We start from the raw sequence: 22,454 nt of genomic DNA, 5'->3' as shown, positions 1-22,454 counted from the left end.
CAAACAAAACATTATAATCGGCATCAGAATTAAATTAAAACAAGATCAATTTTTACCATTATTGCACTTAGTCTTATCGTCCCGCGGCTTCGGCTCGGGACACTCGGCGGTTGTGCCGTTGCAAGTAGAACTCCAGGAACACTCAGTTTCTTCTTTGCAGGTCACATTGGAGAAGCTCGAAACGAACTTGCAACTATTGTTATCACAGCACGGACCCTGCGAGGGGCTGCATTGCGTTCTGACTCTTCGCGTGCAGCCTTTGGCCGTGGCATTGAGTCCCAGATCGACTTCGCTAATCACCCGAGGATAGCAGCACTTGTCCGCACATTCTTCGTCGTTGAACCCACAATCGCACTCCTCTCCGATTTCGACAATCTTGTTGCCACAGAAGGCGCCCTCCGAAGCTTGGAAGCAGTTTCGCTTCTTACTGTCTTCAATCGCATCCAGCACGTTGGAGATGTTTCGCACGGAACAAGTGGAAAATTTGCTATTGTTCGGTCGGTCACCGCTGGTGGCACTGGCGAACATGATGAAGTTACCGTTTATTCCCCCAGGACGGCATTCGGCCGGGTAGTCATGCTAATATAGAAACATTGGTTTTTCGTTAGAATACAACAACTATGACATCGTACGATTTGACTCACCGGTGAACCGAAATTGTGGCCTATTTCGTGGGCCAACGTCAGCTGAGAAACCTTCGGTGGAACCCGGCTGTTATAGTTGACGAATGTAATGATACCGGTGTTCAAGGAACGTTTAGTGCTTTGGTATAGTCCGGCGACCGTTTCCGTGTATGTTTTGTATTTCTCGCAGATGCCGCCGGATGCACCGGATGCCGATGCGACCCAGGCCAAACCGAGGGTACCCCCGGTGAAATCTCTATTGGATGGAAGGAGACATTGTTGAGAAAGGTGTTACCTCATGGGGGATCCTATAACAAATTATTTATCGCTTCTGAAAACAATTCAGAGGTTCCAGCTAAAATCAATCAGTATGTGGCCGACAGTGTAAATTAGTACGCTCATAAAAAGAAACTTGTTATCTTTTTTTAAGAATGATAAGTGAAAACGTTCCTCAAGACTCTAAATAGTCTTCTCATACAGAAAAGGAGACTAACGGTCACCACAAAAGAACACAGACTACTAGCTGACGGATTAGTCGATAGAAGCCAGAAGATTGAAAAAGTTTTTCAAACATCATTGAACAACAACATTTTGAACATTCAAGGAAACAATACAAAGTGTAAAGATCCAGAAGATTTAAAACAAGACCAAATGGTACGGATTATTGCAAGACTTTGACATACGTGGCCGAAAAAACAAAACTGCTGAAAATCGCATTGAAAATCATTGAATTAGATAGTAATTTGCGTTCATTCATTTAGTTTTGTTTTAGCAAACACAAAAATGGTTTATATAATTGTTGTAGGTAATTAAATGTTATTCTACATCTAGAGAACTAACTAACTGAATAACTGAATTCGACTTACCGATAAGTGAACACATAGGCCAGACAAAAAATCTCATGATTACCCAGCGAGTGCAGATTCAGGAAGTTGGATACGTCGATGTTCTCCATGCAGAAAGGATTCGACTCACCATTGTAGTTCTCATTGCATGCTGAATCGTCATCGATCTTAATTCTTTGGACCTGAAAGCAAAATAAAATCCATTATTAACTATTAAACTAGTAAGTTGTAATTCATCACTATTGTGCTACTCACCTCGAACCGAATGTTGCGGTGTTCTATCCGCCCGTCAAACTTGGTATTACGGTAGATGTAGTTCACGGCCGTCACATGGTGCGCTATGAGTGACAGGATTTCCTCGCGAGTTTTCTCATCAATCTCCGACTTGCGACCTCGATCGTGCTAGAAGTAAACGAAAGCAAAACGTGCTAATAAGAACTCCCTTAAGTTGTTTGTTGGTAATTGGTAAGCAGGGTTTCAACTTTTCGTTTCAATGAGACCAAAGCAAGCGTTTTTCGGGCCAAGGGAGAATCTTTTTTCGTTGTTTATGTTGAGGATCACCTTTCACCCATCAATCTTTCTCCAGAATTAGCCTGGGAAGATAAACGAAAATCTTGCCTATTAGATGAAAATCTTTTTTCGTTTTCATTACTTTTACCTCTCACTCACTTTTCGCGAGAATTATCGCAGAACAATTACAAAATTGTATGGCCGCGCTGGGATTCGAACCCAGAATAGTAACAATAATAGCTGTGGGGATGCGCTTACTCTAGCCACACCACCACGCTATCTGTACGAAAGTGTCAAGTTATTTGGTCCACATAAGCTACTACCATTTGCATTCATGGTGCCACGAAAAGACTCGAATATGAAAGAAAAAGAGCAAACCAACGTTTGGCGGCAATCGAAGTGAGCGAAAAATGGTTATCACTCTCCAGGCTGTTTTTCTTTCCCGAAAAGCGATTTATCCCCGAAAATTTTGGCGAGGGAGCATCCTGTGCTCCTGAGATTGAGTGAGCATTGCGAACCCTGTTGGTAAGCTCTTCATCTTGCGCTGTCTCCATCAAGTCTGCCAGCCTACCAGGAAACCGACTTCACCAGAAGTGATGACTCAGTTGTGGTCACGGCGTGGGAGGGAAACAAGTGCAAAGACAAATTGTTGTGTGCTTCCTCCCATGTGTCGCAGTGAGTTTTCTACACGGAGGAGGTTAGGCAATAAATCACTTTATTGCAGTTCCTTTGAATGGTCTCCGTACAAGATGCCATAAAAATGCGTTATGAATTTCTGGTCTTAAAAAGCCGTTTATAGATTCAGTAGAGTTGAGAATCACCAGAATTCTAGCTGTGGGATTTGATTTAGTACCTTTCAAACTCTAAATAACCTATCTGACTCATTAATGCAAACCCACTTGCTAAAAGACCGATTTCATCTCGCTAGTATAGGTATGTCGATACTATCACTTATCGGTAACGATACACGGTCGATTCTCAAAAGGATACTCCACTCCTTACTCTATCTAATGCTTGCGCTATACCTACATCGCTATTAACGAAGAAAGAAATGTCGGAGCTAGTTAGAAACAGCTATCTGAAATACGATATGCCTAATCGTTGTCATTGGAGATATCGTTCGCACTTATAGAAGGACAGAAGCTCATTCATTAAAACAAATAAAGAAATTTATCATTTCGGTTTCCCCCAAGTACGATAAATATATCATCCCATAATTTATTACTCCGAACTAGGAACAGCAGTGGCTGAGTTAGTATATTGGCTATGCCTCACTTCTAGGATCTACAAAAGTCAGTGAATGATAGTGTGAAATGCGAATCGCAAGCACTAGTTGGGAGGAAATCGATCCACGAATATCGTTATAGCCTATTCATATGACGCCATTTAGTATATAATAAAGAGTAACTTGATGACAATGTTCTGAGGTTTTTCTACAACCATTAGGCAGGTTCGTTGTTAGAATTCAACTAATAACGGAGTTATAGCGCTAGTTGCAGTAGCTTAAACTAAATGATTGGATTTTTGTAATCATTTAGTCTAAGTTACTGAAACTATAGCTATAGCTCCGTTACTAGTGGTATTCAAACAACGAACCATTTGGCAGAGTTGTAGAAAGACCTTCGCACTAGAAGTCCACCATAAAACACATTTTGAAATTCAGCTATTGAAATGAGCTTTTGACAAACTATCAAATGATCGAACGCGAATTACTAAATGATCGATAACATCGTTGAATGCTCATACATTCAATTTACTATCATAGCACTGATCCTTCTAGCTAGAGTGGGATGGTGCGCCCTGTGGGGTCTGCCTAGGATTTGCCTAGCTAGTCCTGATGTGGGGTGAAACTTTAAACTAATTTGACCAGACTGATCAAGCTTCTGTTCACCAAGGAGGTGCGGCTCCAAGAGCGTCTGGCATCCAGCAGCTGAGTATGAAATGCTATTCCCCGGAAGCTATACCTAAGATAACAACCCCTCATCTCGGTGTAAATTGGCGCAACTTGCCAATGAGGCACGCCGCATCCAACTTGAGATGCTGAAATTTAGTGAAACCCGTTGGTCAAACTTTGGAGACCTGTTCGAGACCTTAGGGGAACTGTTCGGCACTTCATCTCATGGCTCCTATTTCCATCCCATCAAAAACAAAGCAATTAAAAAGAATTTGGTTTGTTTATTATTTTTGTGATTTTTTTCACCAGTTAGCACGCTTGTTAGCAAAAAGAAGCGACGAGATTGGTGCTGTATTTCTTTGTTTTGCGATGAGATGAATATATGTTCAGTGAGATGGAAAACGGAACAGTTCCCCTAGAATGCCGTCGGGACAAATTCTACTATACGTTCCCCCACGTTCCCCGCCATCGTGGAGTTGGCCTCCTACTAAGCGTCCATTCACACTCTGTGCTTATGAAGTGGGAAGCTATAATTGAAAGGATAATCGTTGTCTGATTGCAACGTTGTCAGATTGTGGCATTTTCTAGTCGGTGCAACACACGCCGACTAGAAGATGCCACGGTGAAACGGTCCTCCGTTGAAGAGCTGGAGACACGTGCTGCAGAAAGAAACGATACTCGTGACCGTAACCGAACTCTATGACCAATTTAATGCTGAAATCAAGAACATTTCATTTTAATATCGATTTTCATTCTAATACGACATTCTTCAGTATAAGTACGCTATACGAATTTGCGTGTGACTGTGCGTCGAAGGTGTGAAACTAATGACCGAGGGAAGGTCTCACTTCGACAAAGTGCTAGAGTATCTGAATGCGAAATGGTTCCAGTTTTACACCCACGACGTTCCCGGTAGCAAACCCATCAAAGTCGTGCTGCGTGGCCTCGACGACGTGGACGAAAAGGAATGAAGGAAGCTCTGGAGGAAAGTGGTCTGAAGCCGACCTATATTTACAAAATCCGCCGGCATGACACTTCCCCGGGCCTACCGTGATCAGCTGTATCTGGTGCACCTGGAGCACGGTACTACCACGATGAAGGACCTCAAGCAAATCAAGGTCATCAACAGCACTGTCTCCGAGTGGACAAAGTACAAGCCCGTGCATCGTGGCGTCACGCAGGGCATGAACTGTATCCGCTTCGGCCATGGCACGCGGAACTGCCTCTTGAATACACGATGCACCCGGTGCAGCGGAGACCACGGCTTCGCCGTGTACGAGCAAAAGGAAGAAGATGACCCCAAGTGTACCAACTGTGGGGAAAAGCATCGGGAAAACACAAAGGCCTGCGCGAAACGCGCGAAGTTCTGTGAAATCCGCAAGAAAGCTTTCACAAAAAATTGTCCAACCCGAACCTCGCCCGCATTGCTCGACAATCCCGCTTCCGTGGCGGCCAATCCCAGTTCTTCCGGCGCTGCAACCGCACAGAAGACTCGCAGCTGCTGCTGCCTCGATCCCACCGGAAGTCAAGCCAAATAAAGCAACATTCAGCCCGTCCACCAGCGAATGGCCGCCGCTCCCGCCCCCAGGATTCCGCCAGCAGCAAGATGAGCACCCTCTACCCCCGGAGGATTCCGCTCCACTCTATACCCCGGAACAGCTGGCTCCGAAATTCAACTAATATACGGCTCGGCTTCGAAGCTACAAATCCCAATTGACCAGAATTACACTCTGGGCGTTTTCGTAATTGAAAATGGCTACTAGGTTGGGTCTGGTAAATTGGAATGCTTGCTCGCTCAAGAGCAAAATCGTCGGGCTCAGCGATTTCATTAAGGAGAAAGGCCGATGACATAGTGACGCTTCTGCGTGCGCGAACGCGTCCAAGACAAAAGGAATCCTCTTGCTGATATTCTGCTTCATGAGTGCTTAGACGCGTTCGCGCACGCACACGCGTCACTATGTCATCGGCCAAAGAGATTGACGCGGCTTTCATCACCGAAAGCCACCTAAAGCCCGAGGTAAGCGCAACAATTCCAGTTTTTAGGCTGGTGAGGTTCGAGTTCGATCGAACAAACTCCACAGGGAGAGGAGTGGCAATCGCCTTGCGGTACAACATCGCCTGCCGCCTGCTGCCGGATTTCAAGCTCAAAATCATCGAGGCCATTGGAGTGGAAGTCACCACATCCGTCGGAGTTGTCACGTTCGTCGTGGCTTACTGTCCTACACAAGTCAAAGTTGACGACGGCACGTCGGCCGAACTACGAATGGATATAGTGAAGCTCACTTGGCGGCAGGGGCAGCTCATCATCGCTGGAGATCTGAATGCAAAGCACCAATTATGGGGAAACACCGTCTCAAACCGGAACGGAGTCGTCTAGTCCAACGACGAGCTGGAGGGCCACTACACCATCCTGAGCCCTGACAGCCCTACCCGGTTGACACGGTCCGGGTGCAATACTCGACATCTTCATCACGAACATGAACGGTCACGTCTCCCGTAGTGGCGGAAGTTGGAACATCGGTGAATCGGCACGAGCCAACCCGGCGAAACTACCACCAAGTCGATTGGGGTCGATTACAACGGTGCGCGAACGAGAACATCGATTACCAGCGGCATCCGGTGTCATCCGGCACGCCATCCAGGAGGCGCTCTCCCTAGCCCGCGAGCAGGATGTACCAAAGGCCCAGCAAATAAGCAACACCCTGACCATTGATACACTCACCAAAGATTTGATCCGTCTGCGAAATGTCACTCGCAGCAGGCATTGCAATTTATCCCATCGAGTCTCGCAGGCAGTACCCATTCCAACTTTGATCCCACTAGACAACAATGACTCTAGGAATCGCTTGATAACTCCTGCAGAGAAGGGAGCCGAAATAGGTCGTCATTTCGTCAGCTCACACAATCTTGGACAGAACATCATCAGTCCACATGAAGCAGCCGTTAGCGAGCTTGCGAACAACATCTACCTGACTCCAAACGACTTTTCGGAGATCTCAGCTGGCGAACTGACGGCCTATATCAAATATTCATATCATCAAAAAACATGAAGGCCCCAGGCTTCGACAGCATCCTAAATCTCGAGCTCAAACACATGAGTGCTCCATTCTTCGATCACCCTTCGCTGATCTTCAACCAGTGTATGCGACTCAGCTACTTCCCACCGTCCTGGAAGACTGCGAAAGCCCTGTAGTTCCTTGAATCCACCGAAATTGGATTTTTCTAAATCAAAATGGAGTTTCTCTGAAAGTCATTCAACCCAAACCAAAGCAGGGCCACTATTGTGTGAATTCACAACAAGGAAGTTCGGTATTTTTGTCGAGAATCCGCGCACTACTAGAAGAAACCACCAAAGAAACCAATTCAAGTTATTTTTAGTTGCGTAGGTTTATTGAATTCAATAATTCGTGAAAATTTCACGAATTTCAATTTCAATTTTAAGGCTTTTAGTAATTACTTACTTACTCTACCTCTATATTGGAACATATGAAGGTTATAGAAGCTTAAGGAATTCATAAACCAAACTTTAACCCACGCAATTTATAAATTTTAAATCTCTCTGGTTTTAACACACTCTTTGTTTTGAAGTTTTGCAAAATAGTAAGAGGCGCTCAATAAAGATTCGCCAAGGGCGCCGGCAAGCCACGCTACGGCTCTGGGTCTATTCAATTGAGGCTTGAATAAACTGAATGTGGATTTTGCTCTCAGCGATATGCTGCAGTTAAAATTTTGTTTTACATATATGAATTATACATCACATCCACATGTTTGATAGCTTCATTTTACTATCCAATTCTGGTTTTCGAGTAGCTTAGTCAGAATTTTCTTTTTTTTTCGGTGGTTTACTGACGGGACTCTGAATAGAGTAGAAACCTCTGCACCAGGCCTTTAATGATACCGCTGCATAATTCCGTTCGAAGCAGTTTGCCAGCCGTACACGGAACATGTCGTCCAAGAAGACGCTGTTGCAGCTAAATCAGAGAGAATTACGTTCAAAAATAGTCAGAGAGGTCTCATGCTAACTAACATCGTAATCGTTTAAAGTCATTTTTGTCATTTTCTTGTCAGAGTCACATTATTTAGTCAGTTTTTACGCTATTTAGACGTCTATTGTCATTATACGCGCTCAAACTCGACCGAAGCAGTTTTTTTGGCTCACATGGAACATGTTGCCCAATGCTTCATCGTAGAAACTGAGTCAAATATAAAAAAGTGTTCAATCCCCGATTTATAAAAATGACAAGTTAATAACTTTTGAAGCAGTTTTCCAGCCGTACAAGGATCATAACGTCCATTAAGATACTGTTGAACTGGCTCAAAAGACATTATAATTATAACTTTAATAGATATTCTCTCCCATTATCTCATTCATAATCATATAGATTGATCTTAACAATGGAATTCTTGTCTTTGTGGTCAGAAGGTTTGAAGTATGCGTTCCTTGAAATACTTTGTTTCTCTAAGTTATTGTTTCATCATGTGTCAGTACTATCAAACACAATGTAAGTTATGTCTTGTAAAAAGTGGAAACTGTTCGTACATTTACCTAGTCTTTATTTACTTGTCATAAGACGAGTTTGTACAATCCCATTTATTTCTACCACTTAATTGTACCATGACAGCTACGTGTTTCGACCTCAACAGTAAGGTCGTCCTCAGTGTCTCGTACTTGACTCGACTTGTCTTTATTGTTATTTCTTTGTCAAGGTAGTCTAAGACTATTATTATATTCTAAGAAGTAGCTTAATCGTTTCCAAACTAACTGTCATTATCTATTATGTACTAATGATCAGTTATGAATCAGCTATAGGATTCACTTTTCGGTAGCAAAGTAAAGCTTCATCACGCCTATTCCGTACTATTAGTAAAAAATATCGAAAATGAAGCCGTCATAAGATTGTTCATATACCATCATTATAATGTGTGGTATTTTTTATTATGGTTTACGAAGTGAGACATAACAAAATAAGATTGGCACCACGTTCCTAGTTTAAAAAAAAACTTCTACTCAGTGAATCCAGTAGTCGATTACCTATGAATGTCTTGAATACATTGTTTATCAATAAATGCCTAGCTAGCTAAATATAAGCGTGGCTACGACTCATCGTCACAGGGAATGCATCCGAAAAGTATTGCCGAAATGACGAGAACTCACATCATTATCACTGATGAAAAAAGCCTCTGTCTGACTGCACTACTGTTCAAGGCTCCGAGACACGATGTCCGTTGGATTACATGCAAATGCCGTAAATTAGTGCGTCAATGCCAGATATGTAACGCGGCACCAAACAAAAATTGTCAACATGTGATACCACCACGACAGGATATGTCTTTGGTTCCCATAGTGCTAATGGCGTAAGCCCACCCATCGCGGCAAGATCACATATCCGAGGGGAGGGCCTATCCAATTCTGGTTTTCGAGTAGCTTAGTCAGAATTTATTTTAATATTACGGAAAAATCTCGGGATTTCGGGATTTGCCAGACATTTTCTTTCCTGAATCCTGGGACAAGAAAAAGTGCCGGGAAATGGACTCTCTACTTTGGCATGTGGAGCAGAAGAATCTCGCGTGGTTTTTGAAAACGTCGTAAGTCCAAAAGAGAGGCTCTCTTTGTTTACTTTCTCTTTCGAATATTACAAAGCCATGCTAACATTTACATTGGATTTTCCAGCACTGATCTGAAGAAAAAAGCTTTGTCTAGTATGCTGAGGTGAAAATATTGCAACAAATTTTAAACTAGCATAGATATTAGCATAAGAGAGCGTAATGAAAGAGAGTCTCTCATTTGGACTTACGACGTTTTCAAAAATCACGCGTTTTATTCTTCTCTGAAATCCTTATTTTGAACCAAACAATGCTGGTAGACCATCAGTACAAACTCCTCCATTTGTTTGTCATTGCTTGACACCAGATTCAAAAAAGTTATTGTAGCGATGATGTCGTAGCTTATGGTTGCATCTTTAAAATCACTACAAAAAAGAAACTCTTATTTCAAATCTCCTGATTCTGAGTAAAACTAATATAAATTGATATTTGTATACTAAGAAATCGTGATCAGTCCACAAAAAGGGTGAATTCTTTGCAATGGTCGCACAGCCCCCTTGGTACGGTCTCCCAAGAGGTCAAGGACCACCGGTTGGCAAACGCTGGTTTGGGAGGATGAGGTTCTGCCGCAATAATGGATGGAAGGTGACGTGTGTTCCATCATAAATGGGCGATAAGCAAGGTTTGTAGCAACTACTGCGCAATTGCATTGCTGAACGCCGCCTGCAAGGTACTCCCCCAAATTTAATGCCACCGACTAATACCAATTGCAATAGAGTTCGTGGGGCAGTACCAGGCGGGATTTATTGGCGAACGCTCTACCACGGATCATGTGTTTGATGTACGTCAGGTACTGTTGAAATGCCGCAAATACAGCGAGACTTCAAAGCCGTATAAGATACAATTGATCGGAACCAGCTATGGCAACTAATGCACGTACATGGATTTCAGGATAAACTGATACAGTTGATGAAGGTGACGAATCCCTTCGAAAAGCGCAGAGGGTTACGGCAAGGTAATGGTCTTTCGTGCCTGCTAATCAACACCGCTTTGGAGGGAGTGATACGAAGGGCAGGGATTGACACGATTGGTACGATTTTTACGAAGATCGTTCAATTATTTGGTTTCGCCGACGACATTGATATTATGGCACGTAACTTTGAGAAGATGGAAGAAACCTACATCACGCTGAAGAGGGAAGCAAAGTGTATTGGATTAGTTAAAAATACATCGAAGATAAAGTACATGATAGCAGGTTCATAAGAGGACAATATCATTGGTGACGAAATCGAGGTGGTTGAAGAATTCGTGTACTTGGGATCACTGGTTATTAAACCGGAAGTCCTCTACGGACACGAGACCTGGACGATTCTCGTGGAGGAACAACGCGCACTTAGAGTTTTCGAAAGAAAATTGCTGCGTACCATCTATGGTGGGGTGTAGATGGAGAACGGTACGTAGAGGAGGCGAATGAACCACGAGTTGCATGAGCTTGCTGTTAGAAACATCCATCGTTCACACCGCGAAAATCGGACGACTGTGATGGACCGAGCACGTAGCCAGAATGTAACCTAGTGAAAATGGTTCTCGACAACGATCCGACGGGCACAAGTGGGCGAGGTACGCAGCGGGCAAGGTGGATCGATCAGGTGAAAGATGGCTTGCGGACCCTCCGTAGACTGCGTGGTTTGCGACGTGTAGCCATGAACCGAGCCGAATGGAGAAGACTCTGATATACCGCACAGGCCACTTCAACCTTAGTCTGAATAAATAAATAATGTTCTTAACTGAATACACTATAACCAAATAAAAAGCATTGCTATCACATTTATCACACATCATATTGAAATAATGTTAAGCAAAAAAAATCTCTTTTTGTTATCTCACGGTTGGTGGTAAAAGATCTATCAACCATAAAAGTCGGAATTTGCTAGAAAAACCGACCCAACTGGATGGATTAGCTCCATCCACTTACTGCCATTTCTTTATCAAACCCACAATAGCACACCATTGGCTATCGCACCGAAGAAGATGGATTTCACGTTATGTACTTCAATTTCGATTTGTTACATCGTGTGTGAGCAGAAAGATGAATTATGACAACCATCATGAAGGACTTGTTGAGAATCATACTTTGACAGCATTATATTGATTACCAAGGAAATTGCTAGCGTGCGGACTCGGGTAAAGAAGTAAAATCGATTTGGAGAGCGCGGAAGTGCCTATCAAACCACATCCCGACCCAGCTATACTCACATCGGCGATGCTGTCCCGGATGTGACGCCAGATCAGCGGATCCGTCTGGATGTACAGCGAGCAGGTGTTTTTGTTCTCCTCTTTGGGTCGGGTGGCGCGCCGGACCCGCTCGTGGGAGCGCTTGTGCCACTCCCGGTCTTCCGGATGCTCCCCGGCGGCCATCCAGTTGGCCGCTTTCGAGTACTTTTCGTGCGGATATTTAAACTCGTACCCGGTCTCGATCCGATTGCCGCTGCTGGCTTTGTTATAATTAGTATTCACATTATCTTTAGAATTACTTTTACGATAATTATTATGATAGTTCTGGCTGTTGCGGCTACCGCCGCTGCTACCGTTAACATTATTATAGTTTGGCTGAGTTGATGATTTTTGGAATAAATTTCCGTCTAAATTATTCACGTTATTATCTGCACTGCTGCCGGCGGTTTGCCTGCTGCTTTGCTTGGTCGATGGCGGTGCTTCCGTGCTGCTGGCACCGTTGTCATCGGGTGCACCGTCCTGCAAATCGTCATCGGTGGCGTCATCCTCCATGGCGGAGTTTTGAACACGGTCCATCCATGCGGACACCTCATCGTTGATACCACATCCGGAGGGGTGGCCTGCAATGAAGCATGAGGGGAAAAAAGAGAAGGGTTAGAGAAAAAATGAACTAATTGAAAAATATACCGGATATGGTTTGGACAAATGGTTATCGAACTGATACCCAGAGCAGAATAGATAATGAAGTTGAATGGGGTTTTACTCAATTCAATGTGTGCAGCATATAACCGATGGTATATGGTTAGTAGTTAAATTCATTTTTAGACTAACGTGGTAACGAAACTCATGATGAAAAATGTATTGTTTCTATTAAAGTTATGATATATTTTTTGTCACACTGAAAAAAAATCAAATCCTGACTCGTTGATTCTTTGTGAGTTTTCAACGTTTTCGTTTGTACTGCAATTGCATTTGCATATTGAAGATAAAAATTTATGTCTAAGAATCCACCCGTAAAATTTATCTGTTGTTATTGCAACCACAGGAAATCAAGCTAAATGTTTTTCTTGATATCAAATCCCACATATGGCATTACATCTCCTGTAGTTTTCCTTGCGTATATTCGCAGATACGGAAATAAAAAAAAACTAAATATCCTTATCAGAATTCGAACCTCGACTTCTCAGCATGGTGTGGTGTATATTCACTGAACTACACAACCGAATACGATTACGTAGCTTGAACATGCGAGGAATCATATTTAATTCCAGCTAATTATAACTCTTCAAAACTCTTCTAATTATAATTTACTTTATGCTGGCCAAAATTAGTCAGTACCGTCAACTGGGGGGAAGATGATCATTGAGGTGAAGATGATCATTCGATGTGTCAGTCAAAAGAGCCAAATTTTTTTATGAGATGGTAGTCAACAATATTCTCCGTTCCAGTAATGTTACCGCTAGGTAGAAATCCGAGTTTTTCGATTATAATCATGAAAATGTATTTTGTGGAAGAAAGAGAGAGATAGTCATAAATGACGCTATTTTCGTTTCAAATATTGACTTCGTAGACTTCTTTACGTAGTAAATTCAACATTCATACAAATAACTTAGTGTATTTTGACTACTAGGTCATAATGATTTTAGTAGAGCTGTCTTGATCAACTTCACCCCAAACCAGATTACTCAAAAAATGTGTGATAATTTAATTTATTTTAATAAATGTGAATGCATTTCAGAAAACTAAAGTTGTTGATTATTGCAACGTATAGCAGTACATGTTTTGAAAATATTTGTTTCGATTTAAAATGTAAACAGACATTGTTATTGCCTGTTTTGTCTTAAAAATGATCATCTTCCCCCCAGTTGACGGTACTGGAACAGTAGCCTTGTACAATTTATACTAAAACGAATAATTGCTTCGATGCATAAGTGAGGAAGATTGAGTAGTAGTTGACTTTTGCAACGATTGAAAGTATTCGATCGTTTTACTCGTCACAACAACTGCCATCATTAGCTACACTTTAAAGCACTTCACTAACATCTTCCAGTCCGCCGACAGCCAACTGCGAGCAATTATAGCCACAACAGCAATTACCATTTCGTCATTTTCCACCATTCAAACCCATTGATTGATGGTGCATCTCTTCCATCGATTCGTGACTGTAGTGCAGCCATAGTGGAGCGGGTAATTACTCAATAAAAGTATCCATGTTTACCAATTCGCCTGAAGGATTCTCAACCTCTTGCAACCGGTGGCTGCTGCTGCTGCTGCCATTTTCCCGCGCACAATCCGACCCAAGCAAAACTAATCAAATGTTCGATTTCCATTTAGCCTTCTGAAAAAAAAATCGAACCCTCGTTTTCCGAATGCGTTGCTGCATCGCAAACTGCAGTTTTAATATTCAATCAAATATGCATTAGTGTCAAACCGCAGCAACGTTCCAACCGAATTTGTTCTTTGTGCGAAATGGATACAGGTCGGTTAGTCGTCGCCGTTTCGATGATTCAATGGTTGGGTGTACGGAAACCGCATCCGATCGCCTAGTCTAGTTGCATTTCGAATCATCGGCCATCAGTTTGTGCTCGGTCAGAGTTCATGTGCAGCGTGCATTAGAGGGTGCATTCAGGCAGCCTGCATCGAAGGCCGGAACGCAATGAATTTATTCATAAATGTCATGATACTGGTTGGAAGGTTTCCGATTAATTGAAGGTATTTATCAGAACTATAAATTGATAAAACAAAACATGAAGTACCATACTCCAGTTTTATTTTCGTCGATATTCTAACCTTTTCAAACACATATTTATTATTTTCACATCAATTTCAAATCGAACGAGATCTTTTTGAATAGAAAATTATTTTGAGCAGTTTGGTAGAATATATTCACTTCTTGCAATCAACATCCAATTCATATCTGCCGACATCTAACCAAACTCATAAATAGATCGCGATTGTATTTTTCTCGACCCGGACTCCAAGTTCAACCTTTTCATTTTACTATCCATTGCCGTTCCACAGCAGAAAAATTGCATAATTGTAAAAGAAAAATAGTTAAATTATTCGAGCAAAATGAGATTAGGCAAAACAAATCGCAACGAATAGCGGTAGTTAGGTTACAAAGACCGCTGTTCGAAGCTGTTATTCCCATTTAGTTGTATCATTGTTGTGGTGGATGCTGTTTAATGTCTATCACTGTGCTACAGAAGGGGAACGTATTTCTCGTACAAGGCACGAATCACCGTTGGGGGTTGTTCCATGCGGCGTGATGCAAGTGCAGCGAAACATTAAACTAGTTAGTGCTGCAACTGTGGTAGATTGATGGTGACACGGTTTAGCAGCTGTGTAAATCTTAAATGGGCGTTTTATTGCAAAACTAATACATAGTAGGACCTACAATTGAGTATGAAGCACGCACAAGATTATATGTTAAAGCAATGATTAAAAACTAATCCATTAAATCAAACCGCAATTTTCTGTATTTATCTTAGTCATTTTTATGTATGTTAACGATATTAACTTATTTACAAAACGCTATTATTTGCGATTCGTCTATCCAAAAAAATGCTCGACTATCAGGAATACGGATAAAATCTTTCCTATGTTTGGTATGAAGATCATTTGCAGGGCTGGTAGCAACCAATGTTGTTCAAAATAGTGACTTTAGTGACCAACGCTGACAAAAAGGGACCAAATAGTGACTTTCAGTTACAGAAAAAGTGATAAAATAGTCACTTTTAGTTTCAGTTGCAGTGATAAAATTGGGTTTAGACATAGAATTATTTCGACTTATCAAGTTTATAAGTCTGCACTAGCAATCTGCAACGTTATTAAGAATTTTAGAAAATAACTTTCTTTATAAAACTTTAAAAAATGCTTTCTACTTTAAAGTATATTCATAAGGGGAACGTTTTCGCTACTTTTTGCTAACATACGTGCTCACTACTTAAAAATAGCAAAAATAAGAAACAAATCAAATTCCTTTTCATTGCTTTGTTTTTCATGGGACAAACATAGGAGGTATGGGATAACGTCCAGGAGTAATAACCCTACATTATGAAATCATGAATTGCATGCACATAAATGGAAAACTTACTAGTAAGCATAGTAACATAGCGGCCGAGTAAAATTTAGGAATTCCGATAAAATAAAACCAAGATTGTTTTCCGCGGTTTTTTGCCAGTTTTTTTTTCTCACACGCGCATGTTTTCCACGAGCCTCGGAAGACTAGCAACTTTCGGACCAAAAACCACTTAGTGGTCATTTTTTTCCGATCCATAATTTAATTTCCGCCATGATAGCGCATCATTCAGCGGTTACGAAAATCTTCATACTTTTTTTATATTTTAGATTTATTGACTTAGTCAATAGTTTCAAAATAGTGTCTTTTTGCGAGAAAAAGTGACTTGAGCTCGAAAAAAGAGACTTTTTTTAGTGACTTGCCCGAAAAAAGTGACCAAGTCACTAAAAAGTGACCCGCTACCAGGCCTGCATTTGACATAACAAACTTTTGGCATAAATTGGAACTTGAGGGGGTCGCACGCAAGGGGGTGTAAGTGACAAGACCTCCGGTAGTCACTTTGGTAAATAAGAACGGGTCACGACATTCCTTCGTATCTTGCTCAGAGCTCGATAATTGAAAGATTTTTTTAAAAGTTCGATAATGAAAAGCTTTAAAAAAAACCGTGCTCTTTTATGATAAGTTTCATGAATTGACCATTTTTACGGGCGTTCTGGATCTTCTGGAGCACTTCCAGTGGCCACCCAGATCCACCAAAATAGGTCACCACAATCATTTGCTACTCAAAGTACTATGAGGAAAAACCGCGCTCTTCTATGATGTATTTCATGAATTGACCACTTTTACGGACGTTCCGGATCTTCTGAAGGACCTTCGGCCATACAGGTCCATCCAAATGGGTCACCACAATCATTTGTTACTTGTAGTTCGATAATGAAAAGCTTTGGAAAAAACCGCGCTATTATATGATAAGTTTCATTAATTGACCATTTTTACGGATGTTCCGGATTTTCCGGAAAACTCCGGTGGCCACCCAGTTCCACCAAAATGAGTAACTACAATCATTTGTTACTCAAATTACGATAATCAAAAGTTTTGTGAAAACTGCATTCTTCTAGGATGAGTTCCATGAATTGACTACGGATGTTTCGGATCCTCTGGAGGACCTTCGGTGGCATCGCAGGTCCATCAAAATGGATCACCACAATCATTTGTTACTCAGCGTTCGATAATTAAAAGCTTGAGTTCAATGAATTGACCACTTCTACGGATGTTCCGGATCTTCCGGAGGGACACCGGACCGTGAAATAACCAGGAATTGTGTTGATCCATGGAAATGGACAATGGCTACATTCTAATAGAATTATTGCTAAGCAAATTAATGAGCATTTCCAAAATCACCCTTCGAGAGGCAAGAAATCACGCCAAAAATTGACCTAAGAATCTATGTTCCTTCAACATCGATTCGTGGGAACCAGAATGGCCAAAGTGCAAAAATCGACATCCGTGGATTCCATACCTTCAATTTGGTTCCAAAAGATTGAGAATCGGTTCGAAAATGAACTTTTGGGAGCGAATCCAATTTGGGTCATTTTTGACCCGCTAATGCACAATGTGTCACTTTTTTTGTTGTGGCGTTCCTAGAGGTCGCTGATAGCTGGTTATCACCCCAAAATTTTCATTTCCAAAAGTTAGGAAAAGTCAGAAAATTTCAACGCCCTATCTCATTTGATTACAAAGCTACAACGTTTTTAAATCATCTCTGGGCCAAAATAGACCCCAATGCACTAGGAAGGTAATAAACATTGTTTTTCACTGGGCAAGTCATGAATCCAATGGAGGGATAACAATTATCATTGCTTTATACTTTATACAGATGCAAGCTTTCTACGAAATGATTATGTCTATTTAATATTATTATCGACCGGTGTTATATTCGCCATTCCGGTTTCCTTTCAGCACCACTTAGTCAAGCAACTAATTCAGGGAAAACCAAAAAAATATGCCGAATGTCCGTTATTCCAAATGACCCTCACTTTTGACGTTGCTCACAATTGTGCCAAATGTCCGTTATGCCAAATGGTCTCTATGCCAAAGAACCCGCTCTGTTTTTCCATAGAGTTTTATTAATTTTCATTGAACACGACAATCAGATTATCGATCTAAAACAGACTTGAATTGCACAACAAGTGGTGTTTTTGTGTTTGGGAACGTATAACTAGAATTTTGTAATACATATTTTTAGTCTCGATGCATGTAAGGAATCCGGGGGCAAGTGGGACCTAAAAAAACGCTAGTTCAACAAAATTGTTAACGCATACTTAGCAAACAGGGTATTTCAGAACATTAACCGCGGATACATCATTAAATGCTTCCATTGTTGAAGTGTAGAGGTGTTGGAGGAAGCCATTTATTCAATTATAAATTTATTAAGAAATAAATTTACCTTCAGGACCCACTTACCCCTTCAAACGGGGCAAGTGGGACCTATTCTGTTTTCTACTGTCGAACGAAACTATTTTGAGAAATGTTGATAAACTGTTCATATTATTTCTGAGTATAAGTATTTTCAGATCATGGATAGAGATTGGTTGCATGTAGGACTTTATTCTTGCAACAAGAAAGGGATTATAATGTTAGCAGATATGAAAAAAAGACTACAGCCGATTTACTGTTTATTTGGCTGTTGTCTTATTTTCCATTGGCTTACTTTTGCACCAAATGTTTTAGGTGGCAAGGATAAGCAAATCTTTATTTACTTTACTACTTATTTACTATTCGTATAAATAAATATTTCTCTGTTTAGAACAGAAATTATTAAATAAATAAGTACTTCAGAAGAAACGTATTTATTCAGGCGATGCGCAGTGTTTTTAATTTGTAACAGAACAAATTTGCCAATTTGTGTTAAGCACTTTATTTATCTGAGAATCTAATGCGAAGTTTGAAAATAGCAAAACACAAGAGACAAATCCTGTTCACCTTTTGTAGAATAAATAGATTATATGCACTGTAAACGGAAGAATATCGCATAGTTATAATAGCCATTGCTCTTTTTAATGCGGGGGATAATTTTCAGAATGTAAAATACAAATTTGGTAACTAACTGTACAATACTTTTTAACAACGAAATCATCTGATTCAGATCCATATGATATATGAATGACGAAGTTATTTTTCACTAGACAACCATCTAAAAACAGTTAAAATAGCTTCACGGAAATGTTATTCAAATATGTACCACTTGCCCCATGTATGTTAAAACTCAAGGGCAAATGAAAATTGCAGATTTTGGCTTTAATTAAAAATTTTAAATCGTTTTCGATGTCACACAATTATTTAAATGCTCAAAATATTCACTTTCCATCTCAAATGATAAATTTTGAAACGACTGAATAGTGAAATCCATTGAAATAAAATAAAAGTAATAGATTTTCCTGGTAGTTCATGATCAAGCAATAGCATTAGTATGGTGCCTTAAAAGGTTTTGATTCCAAATATTTTTGTGTCGGGTGAATTTGTTGATAGTTCTGCTTCATCTTCCCAGATTGTTACCATCAAAAACGTTCATCGATTCATCTGAAGTCATAGTACCCACTTACCCGGATTTTCACTTGCTCCGGGGTACCTTATTGAACTTAATCTACTCTTTATTTATCTTCATAATATTCTTTATTGTAATAATTATCTGCTTCACATTCTTATCATTTTACTATATACACTTATGAAAGATCCAACAGAGTAAACCTGTCGTTGATTGTTCCTGTGTCTTCTTGTCGTTGGATCGGTTGAGAAAATTTCTGTAGTTCAAAAGTGACCAAGAATAATCAGCGAGACATGGGTAAAAAACTGGGTACTATCAAACCTGTGGGACACCTTGCTCCACAGTGTCAACCGTTGCCGAAACGACTGTAGTTAGATCAGATATATGTTGTAAAGGGTGTACGGAAACAAATTGCATCACTTACAAAAGTTGATAACATTTTGCCTCCTGGGCTGATTTTAACGAAATTTTGTGGAAGACGGCTTCAGCATGTGTTCATTACGAAATTTCCAGTAGTTTCGAAAATACAGCCGAAGGAATAGGACGTGTGCAAATAAATCTTGCGCATTCACCTCCATATTCCACATATCATAAAAATATGTTAGTAATCCAATTATGTGCCTCTGACCCCAAAATCACCAGAATTGTGGCCGATCTAAAGATACTGGTCTGGAATGAAAACACGAGCTTCGGAAGCCTCCGAAATTGATCATTACGGAACACAAAATGTTGATTTAGCCTTTCGCGTCAACATTTCGTATTGGTTTCTAACTCCAACGTCAACATTTTCGATTATCCGACTAATACAAGTAAACTTTCCAAAAAACATTCTGTTTTGTCGCTTCTATAGTAAAAAACCAAAATCAAAAAAATAGGAAAAGCGCTGAAATCTAATTTTGTACTGATATTTGTCAGATTTTGGGAGAGCATCAATCTCATTGTTCAGGTCGGTCCACAGTGCAGAACTTTTTTGGTGTTTTGTTTTCGATTTTTGTAATAGTTAGAGGCGTCAAAAAATATGGTTTCTTTGGGAAAGTTGACTTTAATTAAGTTAAATAATCGACTGAGACAATAAAATTACTTAATTTTTTTGTTGAGTTAGATTTCAGGATGAAAAATGTTAGTTTAGGACATGTACAAAATCTTATGAGCTCATTTAAGAAATAAGCTTCAGCATTTGGATGTATTTAAGAATTACAGTGAAACAGTTATACGTAGTCAAAGGTTGCATATTGTATTTCAGTCCCTGAAAATTTCATGACAATCGGTTGATAGACTAATTTTTGGCGAGTAGTTCAAAGTGATGCAATTTGATTCCGTACACCCTTTACAACAGCAACGGCAACAGCCGGTAGTGGCGAAAGGCATCATTCACGGTAGTGGGGAGTTGTCTTCCTCGTTGGGGTGTTCCCATCGACGGGTAACCAACTACGGCTGAACGAATATCAAGGAATCCACTGGTTAACACGCCCTGTTCTTCGGAATTCAATTGCTGCAGCCAGATAGGAAACCCAAACATGGCGCATAACATCGACCCATGAAACCGACAAAAAAATGAACTTTCCAGAGCGTGGAGGTACTGGTTGAAGACTGGAGAGAATTTGCTGAGAAGCTCCAGTCCGTCCGTATCAATTAACGCTCGGAAGTGATGAGCTTCTCACGCTGAAAAAATCACTATAACAAAGAATAAAAACAATATCAACGCTCGACCGATACGATACCGAATTTCTCTGTTATTTTTTCCATGTGGTTTTGATGAGGTTTTAACAATGTTTTAACAAGGTTAGTAGTCCTCAGTCAGCATTGACCGCTTGAAAATGAGGGACGAAGGGCAATTCTCGGTCGGTGGGAACTCCGTAGAGGCATCATCCACGTAGACGAGGATGTAGATGTTATTGAGGAGGCCGTTGAAAACTGTACATGGCAACCATAAACAGGGTCGCCGCCAGAACAGACCTCAGTTTCCTCTAGGTAGGTCCTGGAGGCGGAATTACCGATAGAGACCCGGAAGAACCGGCGGAAGAGGAAGTTGTGAGCAAAAACTAGGATGTTACCAGTGAAACATCAGTCCGTCATCTCCCTCTGCTTGTCTAATGAAGTCCAAGTGCGGTGAAATGCCTTCAAAATTTCCAGAAAAAATAGAGCGACGTGTTTTCCTTGATCGGAGGCGGCTTGGGGTAAGTACGTCTCCTTATCTTGCGAAGTACGAACTGGTGAAAGCGCACCCTACGATTGTTCAACCTCTCGACGGCGACCTCTTTGATACACAGTAGGTCTGCGAGATAGGCGGTAATCAGCGGTGTCGCGGGAGAAGATACTGTTTTAATGGAAACGGAATGACGTGGATGAACCGCCACGATCGACCAAATCGAGAAACGCTATTTTTTGTGGAGGGGGGAGGAATCAGGATCAGCAATGCATAAACAAATATAACAAGGGGAGTTATTTATTTCAGAAGAATATTGTTATAAAATTTGTTATGAATTTGGCTGGTTAGTTGTTAAAATAATAAAACGAACAGTGGGTAATGTCTGTGACATAACCGCTAAGTGGACGTAGGACTTGACTTGACCATGCCTTTAAGATACATAATATGTCCAAATTTCTCACATCAACTATTTTGGATAAATAATCGGCGTTGCATACCATTCCTTGGCAAAATCTTCTCATCAAACCGACACAGAAATCAAATCTACCTCGAACAAGAGTCATCAAAAACAATTCAGGAAGTATCTGTCCGGTCACGGAATATTAGCCTCGACAGTGGCAACCTTCCCACTGAAGGACTGCCTGAAATAAACCACAAGTTGGCCCAGCAGGGGATGTAGGGCCTCCTAATCCGTGCGATAGCGACTGAAGGAGAACATTATTTTTAACTCTTAGAGCCTTGAAAAAGGCTGTTTGCTTCGGCTAAGTCCAAAAAGTAAGAAAACGATCTTTTCAAATAACCTCGAATTTCTAGTGGTGGTATAAAAAAGACTGAATGCTCTGCGAGCGAATGCACTTTTCTTTTATACCTTATTTTGAATCTTCTCTGCTTCCCAATTGGTGGGCCAATCAGCCAGTGTCTTGTATCCCGTTTCTTTGTCAGCCAAAGCGTCATCATCATCGACGCGTTAGAGAGGGGCTTCTTCTTTTTTACGCTTGTTGCTCGCTACTGGCGTCTATTTCCTAACTGGACTTTTCGCTTCATACAGGCCAAAAAGCCGGGCAAGCGAGCTTAGAATTGCAGTTCAGG

General features: G+C 40.9%; 1 protein-coding gene across 8 annotated transcripts in view; it reads right to left on the bottom strand.

Annotated features, from left to right (window-relative positions):
- The window catches only part of LOC134213552 (disintegrin and metalloproteinase domain-containing protein 10), a 260,648-nt gene that overhangs the window by 19,719 nt on the left and 218,475 nt on the right, over positions 1-22,454 (bottom strand). For all 8 annotated transcript variants that reach the window (XR_009979479.1, XR_009979480.1, XM_062692694.1 and 5 more), the window contains 5 exons: positions 11,673-12,271; positions 1,724-1,870; positions 1,490-1,650; positions 645-879; positions 57-579 (listed from right to left, as the gene is read on the bottom strand). Coding sequence is in view for 6 of the 8 variants with exons in the window: in XM_062692694.1 (XP_062548678.1) it covers positions 57-579; positions 645-879; positions 1,490-1,650; positions 1,724-1,870; positions 11,673-12,271 (1,665 nt within the window). In the remaining 2 variants the exon portion in view is untranslated. The remainder of the gene's footprint in view (positions 1-56; positions 580-644; positions 880-1,489; positions 1,651-1,723; positions 1,871-11,672; positions 12,272-22,454) is intronic.

The sequence above is a fragment of the Armigeres subalbatus genome, chromosome 2 (assembly GCF_024139115.2).
Source record: "Armigeres subalbatus isolate Guangzhou_Male chromosome 2, GZ_Asu_2, whole genome shotgun sequence".
NCBI lineage: Eukaryota > Metazoa > Arthropoda > Insecta > Diptera > Culicidae > Armigeres > Armigeres subalbatus.
The sequence above is the reverse complement of the archived record's forward strand: the minus strand, read 5'-3'. Positions and strand labels throughout refer to the sequence as shown.